Below are 21,187 nucleotides of genomic sequence, written 5' to 3'. Positions count from 1 at the left end.
ACAGGGTTTGGGGGTAATAATTAATTAATTAATTAATATTGTGATGAGAGTGAGATAACGTTAAGTCACTTTCAATAGTTGGGGAAATTCCTGTTTTATTTATGGCTGATTCCTTTGTGGCCTCATACAGGCAAAATGGATCAACTTTCTGCTTGTTGGTGTCCCCTTACTATATGTTGCTTCCACTTGTAAAAAAGCAGTATGGAGTATTTTTCTTTATGCCAATATTCGTAAGATTCCTATGCCACCAAACCCTATTTGTACCAGAAATGTGGCGCTTTTATGATTTTTGGGCATAAATGATTCCCACAGACTTTTTGTGATTTTTCCCCTCGCCCTAATTTAGGTCATCTCTTCTCTGGATATGGTACATGACAACTGCCAGACCAGAGCATGTTCACTGGGTCTTGGCATATTAGAAAGGTAATGGGTATATATGCGCAAACCACTGGGCCAATGGCTCAGTGCCCGTCAGGGAGGGAGGGGCTCAAGTCCTTTCTTGGGCAGTAGAAATTACAGCGAAAAAAATTTAAGAGTTGTGTCGTAGCATTCTCTTAATTTAGTTGGGTCTGTATACTCATTAGTCCTCTACCACAGCCTCCTTAGGCTCCTCCTCCCCCTAGATTAGGATAGAGAAGATTATACAAATGTATTGTTGCTGGAAAAGATATATATATATATATATATATATATATATACACGCATCCAATGAAAGAGAAGTCAAAAGAAATATTCTTCTCCTCAACCAAGCAATAGTGTAAAAGCGATTTGGAATATTTAAGCAACTTCAACCTTGTAAGCATCCTTCCATTGGGCTTGTTAGTCTAAGGCTTATTAGGGGTAATGTTACATGTAACCTCACTACATACTTGTAGGAAAAGTTTTTGTTTATGAGTCGGCATGAATGGTTAATTTACCTAACAATTTATAGGAATCGTTAAGTGATAATTTTCTGGTATAAGCAACTGCTTAATTAGGTAGTGATCAAAATATTGTAGCATTTTTTTTTAAAGTAGCAAGAAGATCCAGGTAATTTATTTAATTAGTCCAGAAAGAAGAAGCAGAAAAGCTGTTAGTTCCAAGTGTCAGTGCTTTATGTACGGCTAGTTGAATTTTCAGGTACTTGATTAAAAAAAATATTGGTCATTTCAGGTGATGGTTAATACCTGAATCGCGAGGGCCTACGTGGATCCGAATCTTCATTAGTACGAGCAATCAATTCCTAAATATTACATCAGGGTAACGCAGCTTATAGAGACCAGAGAATTCTTTGTCATCCAAAAAAACGCAAAAAGGAAAAAAAAAATGAAAGACCAGAGAGTTATTTGAAGGCCAATATAAATATGCATGGCATATTTCTTGATGGATTTAAAAGAAAAGTAAAGAAAATGATCCACTGAACAACCAGCAAAGTGTAACAGTCTAAATCCTATTAAAAGTTGAGTAGGGGAATTTAGCATTTGACAAATATCAATGTGGTCGACTTGCTAGTGGGAAATCTAAATTAATGTAATTGTTTATTATGCATTGACAGAGATAATCGTGCTCCGCTCTTTTTTTTTTTTTTTTTTTTTTTGGGAGAAGATTATACAATAGTGAGAATAATACAATCAACAAACTACTAACTCACAAATGTTAAGAATTGCAAATACCACAAAAAATGTGCCGAAATCCAACAAATGATCTTTGATAATCAAGTACATCATAGGGTTCTAAAGAAGCATATATTATTCGTCGTTGAATTCTGAAAAACTATTTCTCAAAAAAAAAAGGCGTAAGGGTGGATTGAATTGGATAATATCAAAAAGAGTACAAGCGAAAGGTTTCAATTCAAAACCTTTTACTTATCTTTCGACAAAAGAAAAAAAGAAAAAAGAAAAAGTGAGAGGTGCAGCTCAGCGGCATTGTAAAAATCCACGCCTTGAGAGAGAAAGGCGCGGCAGGTCAGTTGCATAACTGTAACGCTTTTAAGTAATCGCTTGTTTGAAGCAATGTACCCCACCCAGAAAAAGCGTGCTCTTCAATGTCACGACTCATTGCGTAAACTAGAACATCGATTGAGAGGTTTTTGGTATGCATAGGTCGGTGAAATTCAACAGTCGCATGGTATTCACACAAATAATCGTCGATACATTCATTCCACAGGGGAGAGACATAGAATAGAGATCCATCTCAATTTGATCCACTTTTTCTTGAGTTTAAACAAGATGAAATCCCGTTTGGCTCCGACGAATTGGCCGTTTGCCGCCGTCCTCTTCTTCTGCTCTTTAATCTCCGATCTCTCTGCTGAGGTCCAAAGGTAAGAGCAAACTTCTTCCTCTGATTAAAGATTCTTGCTTTATGGGATAAAGTTAGTATCTTTACTTTTTTTTGGTTAATTTGTTGATTTGAAAATAGTGGAAGACCAAGAGGGAAGTGGGTTGGGGATGTTTTCTGGGTTCTGGCTTAATTGGTTAAGCTATTTTCTTGAGAACTATTGAGGTAGAACTTGAGGAAAAAGAATAAAAGGGGAAGTCGGGTCTGGATTCCTTTTAGTGAAATTCTTGCTGTATTGGTTTTTTGTTTTCTGGGGTGTATGAACAGAGCAGGAGAAAGTGGAGAAGTGGGTTCAGGATATCTCAACATTGGAAGAAGAGCTTTGATGGGTTTTAAGGAGACTCCTAATGGTGGAAATATTACCTATGAATGCTCACCTTCAGGTCCTTGTGTCCCCTGTGCCTACTCTGAAAAGGTATGCTCACACTCTCTTGCCCCCTTTTAATGTAATTTTGATCAGATATTCATGACCATTTGTTCGAGTGTTTAGAATGTGCTATTGGAATAAGTGTATAGCCGAAAATTCTTTGACAATATTGAACTGATGGAATTACTTCAAGTTCTTGAGCTGATTGACGGGAATGTGCAAGCTTTAGGACTAGTTAAGTGAGAGGTTGTTGATTGTATTCTTTCCCGGGAAGTTAATTTAGGACCTGCTGAGCAAGTACCTGTGAACTTTAAATGCTAATTTGTGTTTTGTATGCATTTTACAATGAGAGCTTGTTTGGTGCGTCTGCTGCACCATTATTCTATGTGGCAGGCTGAGTTAAAGACAAATTAGAGTATGCATTTGCACTTTTTAAGCACAAAAAGCATGCATGCTGAACTTAACCTCGGATGCATTCACAAGCTAGACCGTTTTCATGTAATGGTTGGTTTGCTTCAATTTCCATACGTGGAAAGCAAAGTAAAGGATATAAACTTTCATTCGTCTGATTATCGCAATATGTCATATGTCGTCTTTAAGACCAAATAATCTATTCTAAAGCTGCTGTGAATTTTTCTGATGTGCACAAGAATGAATAATATTTTGTGGAGCACTACTGTATAACTATGAGGCTTGTTACAGAAATTTGAAACAGATAAATGATTGTCGATCTCGATAAAATCCAAAAAGCTTCAAAATTTGCTTAGATGTTTGCTGCTATCCTTATTGATCCCTAGACATTAAGTACTAAGTCATTCTTAGCTGAACATATGTTCATTTGATAGTATTAACCTTGAGTTGCAGTAAGTTCTAATCATCAAATGCAATAAGAAATTCAAAGATGAAATGAAAAATGGAAAAATGTTGTTTTCTGTCAGTTTCTGTTTTTTTATGCCTCTTCCACAATCTGTTAGTTGGACTTAGTTTTGAAATGGCATGTTTGCTGTAGAATGATGAAAAGTATCGCTGCAGTGAAACTGGATATCGTATCCCCTTGAAATGTGTGGATACTGGGTCTGATTCAAAGGAGGCAAATGGCAAGAAATTGCAGAAAGGTCGATCTGCTCTTGAAAGCATGAAGGTTATGCAGCCTGTCAATATGAATTCTGGAGACAAGCTTACTATAATGGCATCACAGAGACATTTACTCGATGAGTCGACCACATCAGATGATGGCAGACAAGCTTATATTACTTACAGAAGTTGTATACCTGCTGCAAATGAAGAAAAGTTGTCTGTGCTGGGTTTTGAGGTAAGTTAAATCTCAACTCACGGATTCTTTGACTCCACAATGCCTTCTAACTATTGAACTTTTGATTGATTAAGACCCCTATACGTTAAAAACGATTCTCTTTGTACTATCCTGTATTTTGGATGGCACCCTGCTAGTTTTATTGGTAGAAACAAATAAACTGCAGACTGGAAGGGTGTGGAATGAGTTATACCTGACAGAAAATAGGGTGCTTAGGAATAAAATTTAATTGTAACCGAAGCTGCTACCATCATGATGCAGATTGTGACCCACAAATGAATGATTTCTAGTATATTCATAGAATAATCATCCAACCTCATTTGATGAATACGTTAATGCAAAATTCTCTCTTTTCTTTTCATTTTGCTTGCTGGCTGGTGTGGGTTGGATGTATAGGTAAGGCATTCATCATCATGCATAAATAGGTAAACTTTTGCTCAGTGGCGGAGCACGGACCATGGTTGTCATTCAGGGGACTGGGTCCACAGCGAGTGTAGTCCTGGAATTATTGTGCTTCAGTCTATAATTAAAAATTGTATTTGAACAAAAAAAAAAAAAACTAACAAAACTTGTATTGAACAGAGAGAAAATAAACTTTAGTTACTCAACTTTTTGATGCTACTTGGGTAGACAGTACTGACTAGGAGTAAAGTTTGGGGACATGGGCTTGTGTGTGAAGACTAGTACCTTTGTGGTTTATGAAAAAGATGCGGATCTTCTGTATGCCAATACTTCGTGTGATTATATGCCAGCTTTTTCCTTAGATGAACAACAGAATAAACAAGCTTTTAGTGCTTTGGTCACACTTGTTCATGTCTGTATTCAAATCTGCTCTATGTAGGGGATTATGGTCGGTTTGCTGCTTATTAGTGGTTCAGCCATATACTTCAGAAGGAAGAGAGCTAACGCTGTGCCAGGGGGACAAGCCAGAGTACCTAATAATTCTAGGTTTTAAATTAGTGCTCCGTGGCCCTCACTATCATTCATAAAGGAGGAATTAGTTGAGGAATTTTCCCGAAAACCTGCTTCCCTCCTTTCCTGTATCACTTTTATTCTTGGTTCTGCAAATCCTTTTTGCATGTAATTTGCGCTCCAATTACCTGCTTTACCCGTAATCTGATTGCCATTTCAAGGTGGCTGCTTCCGAGTTATGCTAGCAAAAAATGTTGCCGCAGTAATTTAACATTAACTGTGTTCAAAGTTTAGGTGTAGAACGCTTGGTTTTGGAAGGGGATCCCATCCGAGATGCCTTTTAAAGAATCCAGTGTTGGCATTGCTGTAATATTTTCTCTGAACCTGTGCGCGGATATGCAAGGCACTCATTTATAACCAGTACAATGTAGAAATCCCTCGTGCAGATAAAGCGAGAGACGTTCATTTATCACCTGCATGGTGAAGGCTACATCTACCCAAGATAGGAGCTTTGTAGTATCATATCAACTCAGCAGTAAAATGCTCAGCAGTTAAATGCTCCGCTACGCTGCTGAGAAACAGATGGCGCATGGCAACGCACACACCGTCGTGCTACACCAAGATTCGCCGAATGCTTTTTAAGATTTAAATGACCAGATCTCGGCAGAACTATTTGGGGCCAAAAAAAAAAAAAGAACAAAAACTGAAGTTTCTAATCCGTCGCGGAAAATTTAGCTGAAATAATTAGTCATCAAAACACGCAGCGCTGACTCAGAATAGTGCCGAGACCTGTGTCCTAAAATAAAAATTCTGACATTACATAACACAATATACCATGTCATGTTATTGCTGCTTCCTTCTATTCCGGAAAAAAATATACAAGACAAAAGACTTGGTGCCTCCCATCAATTCTTGGGCAAGAATCCCGAGCACATAATCAAAGTCAGCAGCAGAGCAACGCCACAAAAAAAAGAATGATGGTAGTAATAATCCTCAAACAGCAAAAACTCCTCTTTTTAGACACATCTACAGAGAGAATAGCAAGCGAGGACTACAAAGACCTGGCAGGAAAATAAGCTCACAAAAAATAATCTGGGGTTTTCCTTGTGGTGTCAGGTTCAATCTGACGAGGTGCTGGATCAAATTGAAGGAAATTTTGCTCCATGTTCTCCCCAATTTCGAGGATTGCAGCCATATTTCCGCACCGATAACAATAGTTTGGAGCACTAAATACAGTCACCACATTCTTCTCCTACAAAATAACAAGAATGAATAATTAGAAACTATGTAACGCACGATGCAATGAGGTCATTTCCCAGTCAACGAACCTGACACCAGTTATAGCCCTCCATGACAAGCTGATGGGCTCTTGAAATCAGACTAAGCCCATTGGTGTGGTTGAACTGAGCTGCAATATCCTGTCCAAAAGTGTAGCCAGCCCCACGAGGTGATATGCCCCATCCACACCGATCATCAGGATCAGACCATAACAGGTCGCACATTGGTCCTTCATGTGGGACCTATACAACCACAAACATATTTGCCAGCCAAATTCTCATTAGGAGTGGTAGAAAATTTTGAGCAAAATTCGAGACAAGTAAAAGAAGAGAGTTCGTCTCAAAGAAAGAGAGAGAAACCAAACGTAGATTTGGGAACATTCAAAAACAGAAGGGGATCGAAAATCCTTACATAAAGCCAAAGGAACCACTTGTCATATATATAGAGAAAAGGTCATCAGCTAAAGTACGTGAAATTGAAGCTAAGACTAATGTACCTCCTGTATGCGGTCCAAGGCTCGAATATTATCTAGCGTATCAAGTGATGGTGAAAGCCCTCCATGCAAACAGAAGATCTACAATAGAGTAATATTGCTATTGGAAGCGGTAATGAGATTAATTAAGCACACATATTCACATACTACTGCTCAAACCTGACTCTCAATAAGTGCTGTCAGGGGGAGGTAATCAAAAAGATCAGTAAAATACTTCCAGACATTGGCATTTCCATACTTCCTTAAGCATTCATCATAAAAACCATACCTGACATTAGGAACAAACAATTTGTTAATACTGAAGCAGGCCTGAAATGAATCAGTATGGTCCCTTGCTTCTAATTAAGCAAAAGAAAGGTTCATTTGTCGCATCCACAACAATAAAAAGGTCATAAGAGGAGGCTCACAAAGCTTGACTGAACATTATGACAATCGACTAGATGGAATTTCAGAGATCATCACTACTTATGGAAAATAAAAATTGCTGGCCCTATATGAAACTTGCTGAAGAAAAGAACAGGCAAGATGCATAGGCTAGAAATAACTCAACCAGGCTAAAGCAAGACACCAGGATAAACATCTTGATATATGGGACTTAAACTTTATGATTCATCTTCCATTAACATTCTCTCGCACAAACCCCACCCTTACATGAGTTTAAATTATTTGTAGGAATGATTCTAACTTTTCGCACTACAAAGATTATGGTATTGAAAACCAGGATGGCTGTTTGGATTCAAGAGTTTTTAAAAAATTAGATTTTCACATACTATTAAAATTTTTAAAAAGTACTCTAAAAGGCACTCTAAAAAGTAGTCTAAATTTTTTTTAATGTTTAAAAAAATCCCAAAATACATTCTAAAAACTCTTTTACTCTTAAATATCCCAAAATATTTTCCAAAAATATCCCAAAATATACTATAAAAACTTTGTTACAGTAAAATTTTTCAAAAACACCCCTTAAAAGAGCTAATCCAAACGGTCCAATCGTGTAGAAAAAACTTTCGGACAAATTGAAGGGAGGATAAAAATAATCTTTTGAAGGAAATGAAATTCAGGAAAAACATATCACATGTCCCCCAAGGTTGACCATCAATGATACTTTTCACCTATAACCAACTCTCAACAGCATAATCCCAAACTAGTATGGACAGAAAAAAACTAAAAACTTATGCCTTAAAAGATCAGTTGGCATTGCAAAGAGAACCACAACATTACAGAAGTTAATTTGACAAAATGCAACAAACAGAAACCTTGTTGGTTCCATCCTTTCTAGCTTTATTCCTTCCCTAACCCTTCTTTCATACCACCTTATGCCTGTTTCATTCACCAGTTAACCACATAAGTATGTATTCAAGTATGCGAGCTGGAATATGCACCTACTGCTGCCAAGCAGAAAGACAAATAATATAGACTTACAGATAATGGAAATAAATACCAGAATGCTTCTTCTGTTGTGAAGCACAGAAGAATGGAGAAAAGTGCAGAGCCATGTCCAGGTGAGAACTAAAGACATATCCACTAAAGTATGTGGCGACTCCCATACTAAATTGTCCAAGTCTTTTAAATTAAACTTTATTATACAAACTTTATGATACAGAATTCCTAAATCATGTATTTCCCATGAAACAACAAGAATCGACATATTTAACCACAGAATTTGTACTCTTAGCAACAATGTACTCATCCGAGCGTACAAAAGCCTTACACTTGAGTAATTTGCCGACTTTCATGATTTCCTCTAAGAATTGTGATTCTATCTCTATAACGAACTTTCAGAGCAACTAAGAGTGTGACAGTCTCCACTGAGTAGTACCCACGGTCTGCATTAAATGGAATTGTCATCAACAGGATATTGAAGTTTGATATCAAGGAAATATTGATTGTCAAGGAACAAGCTCTATAAGCACCAACTTCAAGCTCATAAAAGATACTCATCCAATTAGAAAGGCATCAATGGTGGAAAACATGTCTAGAGCATGGTTATCAAGCCATATAATTTCTAAGATGGACAGAGATATATTATACAGGAAAACATGAATATCATCTCTACTAATGCAGATACGAACTAAAAATAGAAGGTATTCAATGACAAGAAGCAGATAAGACCAATTAACCATCTGTTTAGAAGGCTCAAAATTATAAAGGCAAAATAGAAGTAATGACTAGTAGCAGCCAGAAAAGTTCCCATCATGACAGGAGCGCGACACCTCAAAACCAGAGACAAATTATCTTTCATGTTTCTTCCATCTATTTGGCAATAATCTAATAACACTAAGCAGTTTCCCCATCTTTTCAATGTTTGAGGAAAATCAACATTAAATTGCAGAACCAACAGGATGTTTAAATGCTAACAAATACTTCTGAGCATTACGTACAACTGGTAATCCATATTCCCAAAATCTGCAGAATTCATTTAAGCACCATAATAAATCTTGAATTCACCTATGGTAATTAAGTATCCATTTTCTTCAAACTAACAATGCTTCCACTTTCCAAATACTCCCAAAGACTGATTACTACTAATCAAAGAGGAAAAGGAACACCACTGATTGCCATTCACTGCTGAAATTAGACTGGTTAACAGATGGAATTGGAAATAATATGCAAATAGTTTACAGCAATAACATATAATAAATGAATAGCCAACAAACAGAACAGCATGAAGCTTAAGGTTCTTTACATGTGCAAATCATCCCACAATAGCCAACATAGCCAACTTCCAAGGAATTACAAATATGAGAAGCATTGGCAACATGAATAGAAAAGTTTAACAATCTAATCAACAATGCCTCAACATGTAATTGCAGTTAGTCAGCAAATAGACTGTCTGTGAACAAATCTCATATGCATCGAACTCAAAGCAAACCTTTGCTTTATGACACTAAAGCTCAATCATGCCTCAACCAGGTTAAGCAAGTAAAAGTCCAGTAGATTACAGTGACTAATGACATTCCCAGCAACTCTTCTAACAAACTCTCCAAATCAAATAGCAGCTCAGATCAAACTTGTTAAAGCGCAAATCCGTTTACTAACACAGCAACTTCACCTTCTTCACAAGTCATCAAACTTTCAAGTCCTGGATCCAATAATTCTTCTTCACCTACATTTCTCAAAGTTGCTTGCTGGTGATGTCAAATCCAAATTAACCCACAACAATCCACTCATTGCTGCCTATTACAAGTCAAATACCAAAAAAAACTTGGCAGCTGAGCAGTGCAACTACATGCCACCATGTCAAGCCCCTTTTTTCCCCAAAACTTCCAGAGGAAATTGAAAACGTCAGCCAAATAGTCTCTTCATTTATTTGGTTCCTTTGTTCAGACCTTGTATATCGTGCAATACAATTCCAATAAGCAGTAATCAACCACTACAAACAACTGACATGAATAATGCCACTCGAACAAGGGATACAAATTTCCATAAATGCGAAGCAAAATCCATAGTCAAAGAAATTTATTTTCAAAACCTAGAAAAGTTATTTTGGAATGAACCCCTCATAATGGCTTCAGCTCCTTATACCACATAAATTCCTTCCTAGAACAAATCATAGATCTACCTAAACTGAAATATTCAATAATTTATAAACACCCATCCAAACAATATAGACATCTTTGAATATGCCACTTCTTTTAAAAGCAAACACATCCCTTGATCACATATAAAGCAAACATATAAAATAAAAACCCATAAAAACCAAGAAAACTAATAGATAATCATAGATCACCAACTATTCGACCTTTATATGTACAGTGAAATCAAAGAAATCCCTAACTTTAATAAATTTCCTAAACCGGAAATGAATTGCTTACCAACGTAATCGCCCATGAATAGGTAATTTGTGTCGGGAGCATTTCCTCCTATCCGGAAAAGTTCGATGAGATCGTAGAACTGGCCGTGAATATCGCCGCAGACCGTCACCGGACATTTTACCGGCTGCACATTCCATTCTTCCACTAGAATCGCCCTCGCCTGATCGCAGAGCGTCTTCACCTCCGCCTCAGTCAGCGGCTTGCACTCCATCAATTGCTCTATCTGCCTATCCAGATCCGCATGCGACGGCATTTTTCCCCACTCTTTTTTCCTTTCTTTTCCCTTTGTTTTCGCCGATCTAGGTTTTCTTTGTCGATCGACGCGAATTACAATTAGCTAAACGATGATGCAGGCCACCAAATAAACAAAAGAAATTACCGATTAACTGTCTACCAGAATTCACTTACAAATTCGATTGGCAGAGAAAATGACCAAAAAAAAAAAACTAGGGCTCCAATTTCCCAATTTTCCAAATCATTTTCTGTTTTCTGAAATTTCTCTCCCGAAAATGCAGAGAGAGAGAAAATTCTTCCAATATATTGGCCTAGGATTATATATATGTGTGTATCTATATTTTATCAGAACATATATTTTTTAATCTATCGAGCTGTATGTATGTTTGTGTATTATCTGTATATGTGATGATGGTGTGGGAGAAGAGAGAGAGAGAGAGAGAGAGAGAGAAGAAATGGTGGAATGTGAAATGAAACTCTAATGAGCCCAAATGAAATGCAAATGTAAATGAAATTTGAAAATTTTGCTAAAACAGTCCTTCGCATTTTGATTTAACCTGCATTCAGCCCCGTTAAAGTCCAAATCAAGCAAATTTTTCCAAGTTTATTTAAACAGCTCTACCTTGGTAGTAAATCACTTTTTTGCCCCATTATTTCTAACACCATATTATAACTTTTCTATATACAAATAATTTGGAACGAAAAATGTCTAACATAATGCTTCCCTTTTGAAATAAAATTAAATATATTATTAACAATCTTTTTATTTAATAAAATGGCCAAACACAGTCCCAAAAAACACAAATAATTCTTTGCACATAGTTCCTATTTTAAAACAAAGCAGTCGTAATTTTAATTTTAATTTTAATTTGGAATCAAAGATTTGGCATTTGGGTGTTTAAAGATGACCAAACATCAGTATCAACTATCAAATCTAACCAAGTGTATTTGTCACCAACCAAAAAAAAAAATTAAGGTTCAATCTGTCTCGTTTCAGGCAACAGGTATCAAAATAGGTTTTTACAGAATATGAGGGAGCATTGTAGTATTTTTGAAGTTTCCAGCATGAATTTGTATGTTATTTGTTAATAAATTAATGTTTTTGCTTTGTTGCGGCGTCAAAATTGTTTAACGAAATTTCTCGCTCCGGTGGCTCCGCCGGGTCAAAACAAAATGCTGGGGACACGTGTCACTGAAGCTGCGTTCTAAGATTACGAGCGTACGCGTAAGGCGCAAGATAGTGAAATGTGATTAATTGGGCCAGAATGAATTATGAATCCATTTTGATTTTAGAAGTGGAGCCCGCTGTGGAAGTGTTTAAGTACAAGGAGCCAAGATCGATCAAATCTTCAAATTTGTTACGGTTCAAAATTTTGTTTGGATCGAGTATTATTTGAAAGAGGAAATGACCTATTTCATTTCTCTCATTTCGTAAAAATATTTTTTTCGTCCCTCACACTTAAAATGAAATAAATTGGTCATTCACATTTAAAAATCCAAGCTTTTACATCCTAAAAATAAACTCTCAATTGTGAATCAAACCATCTAACAACCCGGTTACAAATTTTGGGGATAGAATTGGTAGATCACTCGCAAAAATATATTTCCAACAAATAAATTAAAACAATTAAAAAATCTTAATTAAAACCCATTTGCTTCTTCAAAAGAACGAAATAATGCTAAAACTCTCAAGCACTAAACCCTTAGACATATTCCTCAGTTTTGTTGCACTAAAGGTTTAGTGCTTGAGAGCTTTAGCACTATTTCGTTCTTTTGAAAAAACAAATGGGTTTTAATTAAGATTGTTTAATTGGTTTAATTTATTTGTTGGAAATATGTTCTTGCGAGTATTCTACCCTCAAAATTTGTAACCGGGTTGTTAGATGGTTTGATTCACAACTAAGAGTTTATTTTTAGGATGTAAAAGCTTGGGTTTTTAAATGTGAAGGACCAATTTGCTTCGTTTTAAATGTGAGGGACGAACAGAATATTTTTACGAAATGTGAGGGATGAAACAGGTCATTTTCCCTATTTGAAATATTATTTGAATTAATTATTATAATGTTTTTTGTGATATGATGTATGTGAAATAAAAAAATGGTTAAGAATATAAAAAAATGTGTTTTTGATACAAGTAAAATATTATTTAAAAAAATTTACAATCCAAACACCATTTGTCCAAAATTATTTGTGTTTACAAAAAAAATTAATTTTTTATATACTGACAGTGTGTATTTTGTCAATTTCGAATTGAATGATAACTATAGTAACTATTGTAAAATTGAATTTGAAATTCAAATTTTGGATATGTTTCATGCAACGAATTTAGAACAATACCACATACTATGAATTTAAATTTGAAACTCAAGTCATACGCATATGGCATATATACAAAGCTGTAAGTGTAAAAAAAAAAATCAATATACTGTCCGTTTATAAAAAGTTAATCCTATAAATATTTCACTTAGAATCATACCAAGGAGGAGAGGAGTCTCATCCACGAGGAGGATTATGTGGCTAAAACAACGTTTATGTAAGTGTGACACAATTTTTTTTCGAAAATAAATCAAAATTAATCTAGTACTATTTGCGAGGGAGATTTCCAAACCATTTTTTTTTTTTTTTGGAAATAATGAAATCCATTTAGTTCTTTCCTTGTAGACTATTTCAATTTGCACTCCAAGTTGACTTCAAAGTTGGCTGTTAGATTTTGCTACTGTTGAATCACATTTCAGTCATAAAACATTGATGTGTTCAGCTGACCAACAGGAAGTAGTCAATGGCGGAGTTGGAAATTCTACTTATAAATTAGGTGGTGGGGTTTGATTCCAACCTGACTGTTACTTCAGTCAGTAGTCACTTTTGGCCGCTATTTTAAAATTACCTGCTCATATATTCTTCTTGTGTTGTGAATTAATCCTCAAGATTTCTGTCACTTGATTAATTTGTGTATAAACTATATATACTACAGGAAGATATATAGCAGTACAAAAACTTTTGACACTGAGGGCAGTTTTACCATATTCAACATAGATCACTGATCTTACTCTTTTGCTCTTCATAATTTTAGACTCTGGAATATGCAAGCATCATAGTTGAGTTACAAGGGAGAGTTGAGTCGTTTACAGACTCGAGGACGCCACAAAACGGGGGGGGGGGGGGGGGGGGGGGGTTAGTGATCTGATCTCCATCACATCAGCGCCAAGTATAGATCTAATTCCAGCAGAGGGATCCTCTTATGCTTTCTTCGTTGATACATGATTAAGCTTTAATTTACTTCTTGTGGAAAACAAAAGCCTGCTACGACAAACTAGAAGACGAAATCAGTATTCGAAGTTTCATTCAGGGACAATGAGGCCTCCCTTTCATGCATGCAACTAAAGATCCTGTCCTCTGAATCTCTTTTTCTTTTATCCCTTTCCGGTAAATTGTCCCACTTGTTGAATCTCAATAACTTTAGACCAAGTCTTGCTTGCTTCTAAGTAAAAACCAAAAGGAAAAGAGAAATAAAAAGCATAAGTAGTGATGCATTCGGAGTTCCATCCATCACCTCACATTCCGAAGGAATTAATGGAATAGAAATACTACTAGTACTCTATAATTTTTAGTTTCGACTTAATTTTGGCCGCCCTTTTTCCAAGCCACGAGACTGCAGAGCCTGGCATAGCTTTGTAAGTTTGAATAGGTCACAGTCCAAAACAGTGTATGGTACACCATACACATTACAGTGCCAAAGAATCCAGTGATAAAGACTAACACGAGATGCTTTCACCTTTTTCTTCTTTTTTACGTGGTGCAAACACCTTTAAATGGTGGATTTGCTTTTGTTTTTGGAACACATACCTATTAAGAAGTTGGATAAATATTTAAAAGAAGAGTACGTGAAATGACTTTGAAACAAAATTAAAAGCATAGCTGATTGATCAGACAGATAGAGATTCTCCCTAGTGTGCATGCATGCATGGCTGCTAAAAACTTTTCTGGTTGCTTAATTTTTTATGTTCCATCAACTTTTGTAAATGAGAGCTAGCTAGTATCCATCAAACTTGTTCTTCCACTTCCAAAATTTCGACTGCCTGATCTCGACTCTCAAGACTCCGTCTCTTTTCTCTAGAACAACTAGTTGTACACTTGTCCAAAACACATTTAGAAAGGAAAAAAAAAAAAAAAAAGGATTCTACATTCCTACAACAGTTAGCTCGTCTGTTTTTTTGACAACATTTTCTTTCCTTGTCTAAAAACACATCCCCAAGATTCCATTAACTCCCACGAACCTAGCAAATTGATCAAGTCAGTAAAAAATCTAAACAATCTGGGATTTCTCAAACGCTGTCAATAAGACGTGGTCACATTTCCAAGAAGTACATACAAGAAAGCAAATGATGGCCTGCAGTCTCCTCTGCGTTAAATCGTAGCTTCTCTTGGAGTCTCCTATGCTCGACCTGGTGGCCGATGAGAGTTGCCAGCCCTTCTGTTGAGAATGAAGCAAGTTTGATTCAGTGCCAATAATTATAAAGCGGGAACTTATTTCTATTGCATGATCAAGCTTCTGTCCTATTATTTTTTGGTAAAGACTATCTCCAGTAGCTAGTTTGTGTTTCTGAAATCTAGAAGTACGATTATTCACTTTTGGTAAAGAAGATGCCTGACCAAAAACTGCAGCCCCCATTTATCAATGATACATATATTTCTGATTAAATTAAGGTGCTTAGGTGTGAGGATAAAGGACGAAAGGAAGGGAAAAGAAGAAAAAGAGAAAGAAAAGAGGACAACATCAAAAGGTTAACTTAAAGGCCTCGTAAGTGGAGAGAACAACATGAATATATATATATATATATATATATGTATGTATGTAGCTTAAACACATGGATTAAGAGAAAGCCTCTTAGCCAATACTTTTCTTCATTTTTTTTTTCGTGGGCCTTTAACATAATTGAAGAAAGTATGAATTATGGTCAAAGATTATGTTGTAAAGTGAGGAAAAACACTACATATCCGTTTGACATGCTTCGTCCCTACATGATCAAAGATGGTCGGGGAACTTGTAAAATAGAGTATAAGCTAATATTCTCTAATCTAATTCGGTGGTGATCGGCCAAAGTTGGGCTACAGTGGATATGACTTTATATAATCATTGACTAATGATATAGGTGTAATCCATCTGTTTATTGTATATAACATCGGCTTTCACATGACTAGAAAATGATGAAGAATAGGAACAAAGAGCTTAATTCTTGATGAACTAGGTTATGGATGTTTAAGTTTCGCTCTATAATTTAGAGAAAGAAAAGAATTTTTTTTAATGGTGATAGTCAAGAAACGACTAAATTAAATCAAATACTTATCACAGAAGTCAGTATAATCACACCAGAATTATACTCTAATTTTCATCCACCACTATTACTTAATTAAATCAGCATGGCGGTGAAATATACCAAGAGACAATTGAATTTGAAAGCATGCAGATCGCGAGAATACAATCAGAGTAAGTAAACTCAACAAGTGCAAACCTGTTGTGGATGGGGTCTGGTCCATTTGGAACTCTTCTTTTGCTGACAAAGTTAATTTCCAAATGTTTATGAGCATTAAGAAGCCTCTTTCCTATCAGTTCCATATGCTTCCAACTTCCACCTGCTACCTCAGAATTTAGCGTTGCCGCTTCATTCTCTAAGATGCCTACCCACAAGAACAAAATGAGTCCTACCAGCACAAGTCTTCGAAACAAAACCTCTGAGCACCACCTGCCACTTCTGCCGCAATTCATTTCTTTGGCTCTAAATATATATCAACTTCAAGATTGCTGCACCTTTTTCCGTGATCAAGAAGTTTTTCCTGATCAAGAATATAGATGATGGACGGAACAAAACAAGAATTGGCAACAAACGTAAGTGTTGTACCTTTGGAGCATATAAATGAGAGTAATAAAATTTTGAGGTGGAGAGCAAACGAGAAAGACAAAGAATAGGATGATTTGTGCTAAGGCTAAAAGTGGTGATGTCTTAGCTGCTAGACCAGGCCGGGGGTTGTGGGTGCCGGGGGGGGGGGGGGTTTACTGCAAGGGATACGGATGGTTGGTTTTCTTTATAGATTGGAGCGATTCGGTTCCTTTCTCGAAGCTAGAGAGAGAGAGAGGTGAGCTGGTTCGAACGTGACATGGAGGGAAGACATTGCTTTATACTGATTTTAGGACCCCCTTACCTTATACCACATTGTCTTTTTTGCTTTGGTTTGTGTATTTTCATGCACATACGATACCAGCAATAGCATGCCAAACTATAATTCCTTACGTACAGTTCTTTGATTGCTGGATTCCCAGGAAACTATTTAACTGCATGAGTTCTAAAATTTCAAATAGTTAAATATCTTCCACGGTAATGATGGAATATTTGGTACATTTCAGAAAATTTGAAACTACATTTTCTGCATGAGTCAATCATTTTTGCACCTTAGAGACTCGTATGTGATCCATAAACGCCACTGATCTTCAAATAGTTGGCCTTCCTCGTCTAACTTTGACTCAAGCACGAAGCTAGCTAAAAATTAGCAAAATGGTCAGAAAGAACTTATCATATATCATTCAAATGCAACATCGCTGTCTCCTCTTTGTCAAGAAACATCAGTTCTTGAAATTGATGAAAACTGATATTCAGAACAACAAAATTAAGAAATTAAAGAACTGGACGATGGTATTCGTGGGGCTACTTTTCAACCCAAGAAAAAAAAAAAGAAAAAAGAAAACTAGTATTCATTTTGATTAAACTATCGAAGTTATCTGAGAGCACGTTCGTATATTGTGTGCCGTATTATTTGAGTTTGAAAATTTGTCAGCCTTTTCCTTTTTCTAATAAGTTAATTTATTGATCTTATTTGAATGAAAAATGGTTCGTGGATTAGGGGGCCACAATGGCGACAAAATTTTTGGTTATATTCGCGCAATCTCTTTTGGAGAACAAATGAATCATTGAATTGTTTGTGCGACTTAAGTTAGGACGAAAATTTCAACTGCTGAGCTCGTGCCTTGGCATCGCTCACTTTTTTTTTTTTTTTTGTTGTCAATCTTCAGCCTTGGCATCGCTCACTTGGATATAGCTTTTCGGGGAAGATCTTCACTATAAAGGCCCAAATTATTTATACGCTAGATACCAAGCTTCAGCCAAAATAAAACGGCACTAGGTCGCATCATTATGAAGTAAAGGAATTTCAGTTATTCTATTTCTTTTTTGTTATTATAACAAGCTCTCAATAAACTATTCAATATTGGGAAGGGTGCAAACCCCCCCCCCCCCTTTTTTTTTTTTTTTTTTAAAGTCTGGACGAATTCTGCAAAGTTAAAGTTGGCGTATGAAATAGTTTTATCTTTAAAATGTGCTATAAAGTTAGATTGTACAAAGTTTAAAATCCTTTAGAAGGATTGATTTGAACAATCAACAACTTTTAAGGTAAATTTTTGTTCTCTAAAGCAAGAAAATATTGACATCATGCAATTAGAGGTGTCAAAATGAGTAACTCGATGGATTTGGGCAAATCATATTTGTGTCGATCCATTTGTACCTATTTAATAAACAGGGTCAAAATGAACCAATTTGTTTATGCTCATTTAATGAATGAGTATTGGATATACCCAATTATTCATTTATAACTCACTTGAAATTTTACTTTTTTTTCACATGTTATTTGACAAGAAATAACGATATTCTATTTGTTATCAGATCAGTACAAAATTCATACTTATTTACTTAACACCCACTAAAATTTGAGTTTAAATGCATAATTATTTTTAAATGAATATAAATAAACGAGTCAAGTCAACCCACTACCTACTAATTAAATAAATTTAATTGGGTATCCATTTAGACATATTTAAAGTTCATTACATATCCAAATCCACTTATTGGTGGACGGGTAAACATACTTATAGATTGTGATTGATACTTCTACAAGCAATCGAGCTCGGACTCAGAAATTTGTGCATGCTTGATCGCCATGCGGGTTTCAATCAAGAAATGTACTTGTCATATTTTTCTGGTAAGAGTAAGACACGCCAAACTTTTAAGTACATTAAGCTGGAGTTAAAAAAAAAAAAGAAAAAGAAAAAGGGCAATTCTTTTACTTAAACTCGAAAAGGGGTTCTCATCATGTTCATTTAGCTGCTAAATGTTTTACAAAAGGTGCTCTTTGATTTTAAATCAATTGTGTCCTTGCCCCACATACTTAACCGCTGGTGTACCAAATCACCGGAATAGTTTATTATGCTTTTGGCGAACGTAGTTAGAAAGTTTAACATGTAAAACAATCATGTTTTGCACAAAGTTTAGATTGACCAGCTAGTTTCTTTGATATACATGATTTAACATTTCAATGCTAAATCCTAATTTTCTAGATAAAAAATTACTAAAGTTACAATGTATCTGAGTAGTTGTTTTGCTTCAATTGTCTTTGGCCCACGTAGATGCTTCAATAACTTGAGCCACTCTTAGTTGAAGTGGTTTGCAAATTAAATCCCATCACGATGGAGATAGATATGATCTTTTATGAAGATGGGAATTGGAATATTTAGCAGAAACTTCTGTACTAGATTTCATATAGTATTACAAGATTGATTGCATCTGTTGCTTCGCCAGATTGAAATGAAAAGCGGGTTCCGGCCTCCATGGAGCAAACCAAGCAGAAGTGTGACATATATTCATATTAACTGTCTATCGTTTCAGCTGGTTCCTTTTCTGTTCTGTTGATCAAACGGAATAATATCCCCTACACCCTTCCTCCAGTTGAATAGAGAGCATCATTTTGAGGACATTATACAAACAGGGAAAAATACAAAAGTTGGCCCCCTCTTGGAGAATCAATGCTCGGATCAAACAGTAGTAGTATAAATGGCTTCACAGGCAAGATTAATAATTAACACCAACACAACAAAGGTTATTACACGTGCTTGGGCACAATTTGCTCTCTTTTTGTGTCCTTCAGATAACACATAACCGGTAGGGTTCGGGGAGAAAGCAGTATTTCTTGGTTTATAACTCTTTTATACACTGAGAATGACAGTATATGCATTAGCGGGTCTAGATGCATCCTACATATACGAAATTTGATGTTTAAATTCAAATTCAAATAATGTGGCATTCATTCAACCCCGTTAATATATACACTGACTGACAGTGTAGGAAATATTAATATATCTCTAATGTCACAATTAATGGTGAGAACAACTTAAATCTACTTAAGAAAAGCCCTGATAACGCAGAGCATGGCGACAGAAATTAAAAAAATTCTACGAATTAATCAAATGCTCGTGGACTAATGAGATATGAAAACAACCAACCAATCCATTTGAGTTGCAGTTACCATCATTTTGTGGATTACTCTGAGTTGCGATTCGTCAGTTGATGCTGTAATAGATATAATCTGTCTGCTACAGCATATGGCGTGGTGAAGAGTTAATATTTTGGAACTCAAATACACACATAAGGCAATCAAACACAGATCATCCAATCGACCCCAGACTGCAGATAAAACTCACATACCACGTACATACATAATGGCTAGGCTAGCTAACAATGCAAATTAAGTATCTTTAGGAAAAAAGAAAAAGAAAAGGTACAGCTGGAGTCGCTCACTCGAGCTTATCAATGACAATGTGTTTGTTGCTGCTTGGTAGGTATTGATGATTGAGAGAATAAAGAGATTTACATCGGATGCTAGAGCCAGTAAACAAGAGCATTGGTTCCAATGACATAAACCATAAGTAACTCTCACTGAAGTTTCATAAAGAAGGCTCACTGTTATTGGCTCGAAGGGCATATCTCCAGCTGCTTGTTAGCTATCTGTCAACGTCCCAAAATTCTAGTATAGTTCTTTTCCTAATTTCTCTGAGCTTATATAGGTCAGAGAGGATCGACTTCGTATGGTCAAAAGCCAAAAAGGTTTCTCAGTCGGAATGGCTGCACAAAGAAATTAAATGCGCATCATGAATATTCCAACCCCCCCAAAAAAAAAAAAAAGAAAAAAAGACTCGTGGGAACATGAAATGAAGCAGCACAGTAAGTTTGTCTCACTTTGAGAATCCCCTTTGCTAGCTGCTTAAATAGTAAGAGTAGATATATATGGAGCCGAGCAGATGATAATATCCATCCTGATAGCTATTGGCAAATAAAATTGCTTGGAGAAGGCTAACATTTATGCAGGTTGATTATTCTCTCCCAGGCCGGGGACTCATGGAAAGTCAATTTTCGTTGGTCTCGAAAGAAATTAATAATACTAATATTGTTTAGTCGTGTTTCCTTTGCATAATTAATTATCTTATCCTCTTTATGGATTCGTACACGACAACTTTATGCAATGCGCTTTAAAATTCGACATGGTTTGTAGCAAATGGAAAGCAGGAGAGAATAAGTGAACAGGTAGCATAAAAAGTGCCCAAAACTCATGAGGATTCCATATGCTCCCAACACTCATCGTTTATT

The 21,187-nt window shown here is 36.0% G+C and overlaps 2 protein-coding genes and 1 non-coding gene across 4 annotated transcripts; 1 reads left to right on the top strand and 2 right to left on the bottom strand.

The window, feature by feature from the left end:
- The first annotated feature begins 1,832 nt into the window (after positions 1-1,832).
- On the top strand, positions 1,833-5,146 carry LOC140017025 (uncharacterized). Of its 2 annotated transcripts, XM_072071383.1 has the most exons (5): positions 1,833-1,943; positions 2,082-2,299; positions 2,584-2,731; positions 3,693-3,995; positions 4,837-5,146. In XM_072071383.1, exons 2-5 carry the CDS (start codon positions 2,208-2,210, stop codon positions 4,948-4,950), a joined length of 657 nt encoding a protein of 218 aa, XP_071927484.1. In that variant the 5' UTR covers positions 1,833-1,943; positions 2,082-2,207; the 3' UTR covers positions 4,951-5,146. The 2 variants fall into 2 exon arrangements, with proteins under 2 accessions (XP_071927484.1, XP_071927485.1); XM_072071384.1 differs by lacking the exon at positions 1,833-1,943 and having other exon boundaries at positions 2,066-2,299.
- Positions 5,147-5,704: 558 nt separating this feature from the next.
- On the bottom strand, positions 5,705-11,142 carry LOC113716974 (serine/threonine-protein phosphatase PP2A-2 catalytic subunit). Its single transcript, XM_027241551.2, has 6 exons — positions 10,491-11,142; positions 8,387-8,501; positions 6,838-6,946; positions 6,682-6,759; positions 6,236-6,427; positions 5,705-6,159 (listed from the first exon to the last, which is right to left on the bottom strand). Exons 1-6 carry the CDS (start codon positions 10,741-10,743, stop codon positions 5,986-5,988), a joined length of 921 nt encoding a protein of 306 aa, XP_027097352.1. The 5' UTR covers positions 10,744-11,142; the 3' UTR covers positions 5,705-5,985.
- A 3,618-nt stretch (positions 11,143-14,760) lies between these two features.
- LOC113715410 (uncharacterized) lies at positions 14,761-16,851 on the bottom strand. Its single transcript, XR_011822916.1, has 2 exons — positions 16,235-16,851; positions 14,761-15,195 (listed from the first exon to the last, which is right to left on the bottom strand). It is a non-coding gene; the product is annotated as an uncharacterized protein (transcript).
- Positions 16,852-21,187: the final 4,336 nt, after the last annotated feature.

Source organism: Coffea arabica, chromosome 11c (assembly GCF_036785885.1).
Source record: "Coffea arabica cultivar ET-39 chromosome 11c, Coffea Arabica ET-39 HiFi, whole genome shotgun sequence".
Classification (NCBI taxonomy): domain Eukaryota; kingdom Viridiplantae; phylum Streptophyta; class Magnoliopsida; order Gentianales; family Rubiaceae; genus Coffea; species Coffea arabica.
The sequence above is the reverse complement of the archived record's forward strand: the minus strand, read 5'-3'. Positions and strand labels throughout refer to the sequence as shown.